At 40.9% G+C, this 9,454-nt stretch overlaps 1 protein-coding gene across 1 annotated transcript; it reads right to left on the bottom strand.

Moving 5' to 3' along the window:
- Nucleotides 1-1,276: 1,276 nt before the first annotated feature.
- On the bottom strand, nucleotides 1,277-4,542 carry SNAI2 (snail family transcriptional repressor 2). The gene is made up of 3 exons (XM_017830909.1): nucleotides 4,216-4,542; nucleotides 3,112-3,657; nucleotides 1,277-2,163 (listed from the first exon to the last, which is right to left on the bottom strand). Exons 1-3 carry the CDS (start codon nucleotides 4,292-4,294, stop codon nucleotides 1,982-1,984), a joined length of 807 nt encoding a protein of 268 aa, XP_017686398.1. The 5' UTR covers nucleotides 4,295-4,542; the 3' UTR covers nucleotides 1,277-1,981.
- Nucleotides 4,543-9,454: the final 4,912 nt, after the last annotated feature.

The raw sequence follows: 9,454 nt of genomic DNA, 5'->3' as shown, positions 1-9,454 counted from the left end.
TGCTAAATTGCTGGAATTTTATTTTTGCTATTACTTGTTCCTACAGGTACCCTCGTGTAGACATAGAGGTCTTTAGACTGGGTAACAACTGGTGCTTGTCTGTTCTCTAGCTTTGTCTTTTGTTAAAAGTTGAAAATGATGTTGTTTCACACCAGTCAGTAATGACGAGACAGGATTTGTTGATATTGTAATGCTTTATTGTAGTTCAGATCTTGGAGTCCTTGGAGTCCTTGGAATCCTCAGTCAAATCATCTGGAGAAAATGATTTCTACTTTTTATTATGGATTACTTCTTTCCTGTGATATATTAGTTGATATACAATTGTAATGCATTCACTTGAAAGACCTGATATGTAACATATTTTAATAAAATATCTTTAATTGTCTTGAAATTGCCATAAAAAGTGTTTTATACTGCGACTTTACTACTACTTTAAAAGAGCATCACACAAATATTGTTGAACTCCTGTAAGGCTCCACTGACTTTAATAAACTTTGGATCAGACCCAGAATTCCCATATCAGAGTTTCAGGGAGAGTGTTATAATAATGCTGCTCTACTACTACTCTCCTTTCATTGCTTAAAATGAAAGAAAGAAGTTGCTCTTAAATGTTTGTGATAAATTCTATTTCACAATGTTGTCATACTCTTGTAAGAAGCAGGAAAACAAGTGCTTTAGAGCTGCAACTCTAGGAAAATGCACTGTGGGGTTTTAAATCTTCTACAATGCAATGGATATATTCCTTTCTAATGTTCAGAACTTGTGCATTAAATATTTGCATCTGAAATTCACTTTTATCTTCATTTGGTCATGTAGAGACATTCACATTTTTCTATGTTTGAAAACAGACAGATGTTTTCTTTAATTAGAACAAACAACAGACATCTTACTTAAAAATGTTTATTGTAAAAAAGTGGCTAGAAAACAACATAAATTTCACTTCACACTTTCTTCAAGTTATCTATAGATGCTGCTATAGGCAACAATTCGCTTTCATTCATAACACATTCAATCATATAAAAATAAAAATATTTACATTATGTCCACATACTTTACAAAATCATCAATAAAAAAGGCACTTGGAGGGGTAATGCTGAAAATATTGCATTTCCTTTGTGCATTTAAAAAAATAATTGTAAAGCTCCCATGGATCCCCTCTCTTGCACTTATTCCCGTTTTTTAAAAAAAATGAAGTTTAGAGGAACTATTCCGTATCAAAAGATGATCAAGCATGCACCAGGAATGTTTGAAGCTACAGTATTACCTTTTCTTGTCCTTTTTTTTTTTCTTTTAAAGGCACATGCGGTTAAATTGTGGTTTTCGTACATTCTCTTATACTTTTTTCTCTCTCTTAATTATGCAGTTTTAAAGCATTTTAGATCATTAATGAAGGCCTTGGCTTCTAATAAAATAAAATAAAAACACAGCAATGAATAATATTAAACATTTACTAAGGTAAACTTGGAATACTTTTTAAGGCACCTGAGACAAATGGTGTCTAGCAAAATTCACTTGGGTAGTATTTTTATTAAAATTTTTATTTAAAATACTGTGTCTTTGGTTGAAATGGCTTGGCAGGAATGTATTGATAATTTTACAGCCTTTTCTAAGCAAGAAAAGACAACCTACATTTGGCTTCATCTATAAAGAAAGCTGATAATGCTTCTTCCTTTATATTACTTGAAATGTCATGCATGGCATCTTTCCCCATATTTCAGAATTCACACTTAAGAATGCAAATGTATGGCTGAACAGAAACTACTTAAAGCTCATTTCTACTGACATTCTAAGTTCTTCCACTAGTTTATTTGTTTGCTTGTTTGGTGGTGTTTTGGTTTGTTGGGTTTTTTTTTCGTTGTTTTGGTTTTTTGGTTTTTTTTTGGCTGAAGAGTAGATGAGAAAATGCCTTTGGATTTCTACTTATCATTTGGAACAGGAGTGGAGAAATGCATCGAGTCCAGGTAAACATTGACTGCATGACTCAGTGTGCTACACAGCAGCCAGACTCCTCATGTTTGTGCAGAAGAGACATTCTGGAGAAAGTTTTGGAGCAATTTTTACACTGGTATTTCTTCACATCCGAGTGGGTCTGCAGATGAGCCCTCAGATTGGATCTGTCTGCAAAAGCCCTGTTGCAGTGAGGACAGGAAAACGGCTTCTCTCCTGCAAAGGGAACATCAAGAGAAAATAGGATAAACCTTTTTTAGAAAATCACATGTTTAGGACAGGTAAAACCTGCTTTTATCCTAAGAAACAAATGAGAAACAAAATTGACTTGTTATAATAAAAAAATGTGTAATAAAAGGTTAACCAGGCCACAGATACAGCAGCTTTCTGTACTGCTGGCTGTACTTGCAGAACTCTAGTCTACTCAGAATATGCTGCTAAGTGCAGTCTCTGAAGACAAGCTGCTGACACCTTCTGCATCTACAGGTGCAGTACTTTTAGACTGGGTTCCTCCCAACATTTTCAAATATTTTCATAGAACTTTTTCTGCTTAGTGCTGTATGGATTACTAGGGAACAAGGCCTTTGACTGAAAAGCAGCAAACAGCTGTACAGACATTACATTGTACCCAGTGTTACATTCAAACCCCAGTTTTTGCCTCAGTAGAAAAAAAACAACCACTTGGCTGATGATGTGTTTCTAATTCTTAAGGACTTAAGACAGTGCATGCAAAACTTGCCAGCTGCTTAAGGAGTCAGAAAGCAGCCCCTCATGCATTGCCATTCTGGTTTTTGCTGCCTGATTTCAGAGACAGCTGGAACCTTCTTAAAGTTAGTAATTTCCAAAGCCTGAAAATTAACATAAAATTCTTAAAGCAAAACCTTCAGCTAGTGGAAATGGGCTAAACCATCCTAAAGTTGTCAGGACAGCATTGCTGATTTATGCCAGTATCTGGGCCTCAGTTATGAGACCATGCTACACTCCCCTCCCACCCTCCCTCCAAGAGGGAGAAGTTAGCCTTTTAATGATTTAGTTGAGATTCAGTGGATGCATTTCAAGGTTGATTAAGAAACTCTGCTGGCTTTACCACCTGTGGAGAAAAACAGCAAAATGCATCTTGATGTTATAGCGACAAGAAACTACAAATGTAATGCTTGTTCTTACCAGTGTGAGTTCTAATGTGTCCTTGAAGTAGCCAGGGTCTAGAGAAAGCCTTCCCACAGATCTTGCAGACACAAGGTAGTGTGTGGGTCCTGATGTGCATCTTAAGCGCTCCCAGGCTGACATACTCCTTGTCACAGTACTTGCAGCTGAACGATTTCCTAGACTGGGCATCACAGTGCAGTTGCTTATGTTTGGCCAACCCAGAGAAAGTTGAATAGGTCTTGTTGCATAAACTGCACTGAAACTTTTCAGCTTCAATTGCATGAGGGTCTGAAAGCTTTGACTGGATTCTCTCTTCTTCATCGCTAATGGGACTTTCTGAACCGCTGTGATCTTTGGAGGAGGTGTCAGAAGGTGGAGGTGGGCTGACTCTTCCCAAAGATGAGGGGTATCCAGAAAGTGGAGACAGGTCATTGGGTAATGGAGACGGTAGAAGCCCAGTTGTAGTCCACACGGTAATGGGATTGTAAGCTACTGAGCTCAGGATCTCTGGCTGTGGTATGATAGGGACTGGATAGCTTTCGTACAGGTAGGGGGATATAATCACTGGAGAAATAAGAACATTTTAAGGTAAGAGAACTAAAAAGTACTTCAAAAGGCAGCAAAATTAACATTCAGGGGATTAAAAGCTGGATAAATGAAACAGGATAATCTGAATATAACAATTAAGAAAATACTCTTTCATACCCATATTCTGATGGGTAGAAACAGAGCCCTTGAAGAGGCAAATTGCAGTTGGAGAGTCTCTTCAAGGCAGCATGCTGCTTCTAAATCCATGCAGCCTGACACAATGAAACAGTGAAACTTCCTGAAGGATTTGTGTAAAATTTCAATTCCACCACCAGCAGATATAGAACAGGAAAACTCCAAATCCTCTTTAAGTAACTTGAGTTCAAGTGGATGGGCAAACTTTCATGATTCATTCTCGTCAGCACTGACATATTTCTCACAGATATTTCTCCTTGTAAGCAGGAGAAAATAGAGCAAGCAGTGAACTAACCCGTCCCCTGCAGGCTGCAAAGCAATCCCACCCCTCCTCAGAACTGCCACGCGACGACCGCAGCCTCAGAAGAGATGCGGTAGAACTAGATTTCGTTTTGTTACCTGTGTGTGTGTCCAGCTCGCTGTAATTCGGCTTCTTGGATGAATTGAAATGTTTCTTGACCAGGAAGGAGCGTGGCATTTTGGACGTGGGGTTTCTGCTTCTTCCAGACTCTCTTTCCGTGCGGGTGGGAGTAACGGTCCCGGATGGCGCCCAGCACACAGGCACACGCGATATCACTGCGGGCGCATTGGTCCTGGTCCCGGTCCTGGTCCCTATGGCGCTGCCGGCCCCACGCAGCCCATCCACTCCCGGTTGTGCAGTGGCAGTGCCGAGGCGCCTTGAAAAGTGCTGTAAATACTCACGAGTCAGGTGCAGGGGGGAAGGGTTTTCCGCTCCTCCAATCGCTTCGGGATGTTCTCAAGCACTTTTCCAAAGGCTGTTTTTCTGGGAGGGCTCTGGGGCTGCTGGCTGAAGGATCCAATCTCACTCGGAGGGTTTGGTTCAGGTTTCAGCTCCTCCCGCTGGAGACAGCTGTGAACGAGGGAGCGAGCTCTAGCAGAGCGCGTTACCCTGCTCCGAAGCGGAGGCATGTGGCTCTGTAGAACTGCAGACTAGAAAAATGTGTTGGTTAAAGTGCTTGAAAATAAAGGTCAGTTTACTGATTCAGCTGAATTCTTTTTTTTCCTGTCTGATGGAGACCTGGATAAGTCACAGGCACCAAAACTCTCCCCCCTTATTTTTCTTTTTTTTTTTCCCCTTTCTTTTTTTCTACCCCCTTTTTCTTTTATTTTTCTTTTCTTCCCCCCCCCCCCCTTTCCCCAGTCTTTCTTTCTTTCTCTTTTTTCTTTTTCTCTCTTTCTTTCTTTCTTTCTCTGTCTTTCCTTTCTTTTTTTCCTTTTTATTCTTCTTTTTTTTCCTTTTTTTTTTAACAAGTCTGGTTTCCAGATGTTTGATACAAAAATTACGATGGAACAAACTAATCGTTAGGGGCAGAACAGGGACATACACACACACATACAACACATTACAAGATAACAAGTTGGCTGGCAGAGCTAATGGAAGCCTTTGAACTGACTGGGTGCCTGCTCCATTTGGGAGCTTCCTTTGATGGCTGCACTTAGGAAAGGCTGGAGATGATCAGCCATCCTCCCTAACCTGCACCCTTCAAGGCAGAAGGACCAGACAGATACTGTAAGGGACCAAGGAGAGGGAGAAGCCCTGTAAAGGATTACATTTCAGAGCAGGGTGATAGGTTTTATACAATATGCATACTGCTTCAGACTGTTCATATGAAGAATACTTTCTCTTTTTCTTTAAAAATCTGTAGAATGCAAAACCTCGACCTTTCCTTCCTTGGGAGTAGTTATGTCACTCTTTTGCCTATCCTCTTAGGACATACAAGGAAATTTTCCTAATTATCCAAAGCAGTTAAAAGATGCACAGATAAGCAAACCCCCTAAAATTATAGACTGGGTGATTTAATGTCTCTTAAATGTCCTTCTCCATTAGTATATTTAGGACCTCTTGATTTCCTATGAAGGTGTAATCTGTGTTGTGTATTTCATTTAAGATGAAAGCCTCTTAAATGTGCCACAGAGTTTTCTGGTTATCTAGATTGATTTAGAGGAGATATTTAGTCACAGATAGGTTTTTTAATTTTAAAATATTTGCATTTTGGAAATATGGACAGCTGAATGCTGGTAAATTTCTAACACAAATTACACTCTGATTGACTCTTGGTCTGCCTTCCCCACCCCTTCCCCCCTCCTTGTGTATTAACTACACCTGCCTGGGCACATACTGGTATGCCGTGCTGGTGTGACGCTAGGGCTCTCTTCTCTTGGGAGGAGGCAAGGAGGGGTGTTTTACAGAGACCACCCCCGCCCATTTTTGCAGCAGGTGTTGGAATAGATGTGAAGGAAAAAAAAGCCCCGTGGGTCTTTTAAGACATGCAAGAACAAAGTGCTTTGTCAAGCTGCATGACTTCTTAATCTTGAGGAATGCCAAAACAAGTGCAGAGAAAGTTAGCCATTTGCAAGAACTGATTAAAAAAATAATCTGTTCAGCATCTAACTCTGGTGTCTGTTAATGAAAGGTGTCATATGGATTTCTAAATGGTGAGGAACGTACCCAGGCTATGGGAAGAAAGGGAGAGTGGCAAGGAAAGGGACTTCCCAGGTATCTCCTTTGCAGCTGGGGCAAAAGGAACAGAGGTGGCTTTTCTCAGAAGGGAGAGCAGTCCTTGCAGAGACACAAGCTGTTATTTTCCTTAACTCCACAGAAATGAAGAAATCCACAAAGCATTTTTAGAAGGTTGCATTTGTGGTCCTGCTTCCCTCTCAGCTCTGTTCCATCTGAGAAGTCCCTGTCCTCTGCCAACTCTGGGACAGCATTGCATTTCAGGATGTGAGGCATTAGTCTGTATCTAAATAGTCTGTTACATGAGCTGTGATTCAGACCTTGAGCTGGTTTGTGTGTTGAAATGAATGGAGCCATGCAGATTTTCACTGGCTCAGGATCTGTTCTTTTGTATGTTTTTTAAAAGTAAAGGGTCTGATTCACCAGTGAGGTACTCCCTCTCAGGGTATTTTCACCAGCATTACACTGGAGTGATGCAGTTTAAATTAATTGCACTTATATAAATTATAGGAGTGTAAGCAGTTAGCCCACTGGCTGAGCTGATTGAAGGATGTTAGGAATTGGATAGAAGGCATGTTATTACATGGTCCTGAAAGGATATTAGCAGCACATACTACCTGAGTGAGGTCTGCTGTCAAAAAAAGGGAGAGTCTGCGTGAGGAGTGGGTGAGTCAGAGTAAACAGGTGTTCTGGGTGTTTACAGCAAATGTGGATGAGAGGGCACTTGGAGATATGTGGCATCAATCCCCATTCAGGAAAAGCAATACAAAGGTCGAATGCAGAAAACAGGAGGTTTCCCCTCCTTGAAACAGCCAGAGAGGTGTAGAAGGTGGCAGGTGGCTCTGATAGTCATGCTGCCTGCAATCAAAGCCTTGCACCTACCTCCAAAAAATCAGGTCTAGAGCTTCCCTCTCACATTTTACAAGTAGTTGGTCTTGCAGGGATTCTTTTTGATTTTACTTTGAAAGCTTGTGAGCTTGTGTAAAGCTGTCTTGTTAATGCCATTGCACTGCTAATTGCCACTCTGCAAAGTGTGCAGGAAATGATACAAGCAATTCTGCTGCCTGAAACCTTTGCATGTGCTTTGCAGCAACTAAATGATTAGGACCAGAGTTTCAAACATGCAGCAGAAATGACTTTCTTTTTTTCTTAACATCAGGCCACTTGTTCATGTGCATAGATAACAAGCTGTGAGCCTCACTTTAATCTTCCCATTTCTGACAGCTCTACCAAATCCCTTTCCTTGTCAGGTTTTTTGAGAAGGGCAGCAACTTCGTTACTCGGCCTTCTGGAAATGGCAAGGTGCCAGAACTATGTTTATTATCAAAGAGGGAAGAAGAACCCAAGCTAAGCAATCAGCAGCTTAGTTCTTCTCATGACAACATTTATGTCCTTACCAAGCATCAATAAGCAAGCAAGAGAGTGGATCAGAAAATGTTAAATATCTGGATAAACCACAGCAGAATCAAGAAAAATAGTTTCAGAACAGTACATGAGTTGTGTTGGATCACTGTTCCCGTATTTCTCAGGCAGCACACTTAATCACATTTTGACTGCTATGGAGTCCACAGAAGGCAGCACAGCGAGGTTTGGAAGAACCCCCAGGAGGCACTGAGCCCAGCGGACCATACCAAAAATAGCACTGGAGGTTTATTGATGAAGGTGACGACTGTATCCTGGAAGAGGTAAAAGCACAAGTAACTCTCACCTACAGTGTAGCTCTTGCAATTCATAAGGCTCCTACATTTCAAAAGAAAGTGTGAAATTGTTAATATGAGGAAAAAAAAGGTGAGTTTTCAGTAGCCAGTTGAATGTAGAACATATCAACTCAGCTTCAACGTTACCATTATGCTTTCATATTTCCCTCTTAGTGCCACTGATATATCCTGGAAAGAATATACGCAGTGTAGCTTTCAGTAGCACTAGAAGCTGAGGAGTACCTCGAATGTGATTAGACTGGATGTCAGAGAGAAATAAGCCCAAAATTAACAGAGTAGAAGGAAACAATTAGGCAATGGTATTAATTTCTATTGCCCCAGCGTATATGCCTTAATTAATTTTGAAACACACTTTTAGAATACCTTTTCTTTCATGTTTTGCTCATTCTTCCAAATGCTCACCTGAATTATCAGCATAAATGGCAGCAAATTTAAAGAAGGACTACTACGAAATCATGTCAAGCTCCAGACTTGCAGGCTCTAAGTTCAATGGGTCATGATGAATGTATGCAGTTTGGAAAGTTTTTCCCAGTCAAGCAAGAAATCTCCACATTTTGAATGTTTTGCACTAATAGACACATTTTCTTCTAAAATCAGTAATTTTGCAGAGTTTGGACCTCTTTAAGAGACTGTCTTTGAAGAGCAAAAGTCTGGTTCAGTCTGAACTTTCCAATAAGTCAAGGCTCTTTGAAGTGGGTCTCTTAGAGATCTAAGCCCATCTCTACTTTATATATATCTATATGAAAATAATTTTTCTTACAAATAAAGTTGCATTTATTAATAGATGCAAAATGGTTCCTTTTGGATCAAGCAGTTCAAATAGTTCTGGCTTCTGTGTGCTCTCTCTTTCACACCTGTCTAGCTTCACTGACTTAAGAGAGGTCAATTTAGAGTCAAATTAGCCCATAATAAAAGAACCTGGTCGCAGTTCAATTTTCCTACGTTGTTTCTACATTAAGATATTTCAACAATGGGCCAAATTCCCCTGTCATTCCCATTTGTAACATCTCCACTGGCTCCAGCTGAGCTATTTCAGATTTACTCAAGCAGAACTGAGATGCAATTCTAGTCCAATAAATACAACTCTGTTTATGTGTGTAGTGCTGTGACAAGTATTCGTTAAACAAAAGTGTGTTACATCCCAGCTCAGGCTATTGCACTCTGGAAAGCAATGCTGATCTTCCAGTATGCCACTGCATTATTCATACGAGGAAGAAAAGATTTGAAAATGCTGACCTTGGGATCCAGGGACTGAAGCGAGGGCTCGCACAGCGTTATGTGGTTGGAAAGAGCCACCTGCTGGGCACAGCTGCCGCCGAGAGTGGGATGCTCCGCGGAGCCAGCACCGGGCCGGCCGCCCCACCGTGTGGCCAGCCCGGGAAATGGGGATCCTGCCGGCATCGGGACGGACCACCGCCGCCCTGCTGATTGCGGGGGGCTC

This window comes from Lepidothrix coronata, unplaced genomic scaffold (genome assembly GCF_001604755.1).
Source record: "Lepidothrix coronata isolate B3197 unplaced genomic scaffold, Lepidothrix_coronata-1.0 Scaffold6, whole genome shotgun sequence".
NCBI classification, from domain to species: Eukaryota; Metazoa; Chordata; class Aves; order Passeriformes; family Pipridae; genus Lepidothrix; species Lepidothrix coronata.
Note: the sequence above shows the minus strand (reverse complement) of the source record. Positions and strands in the feature narration are given on the sequence as shown.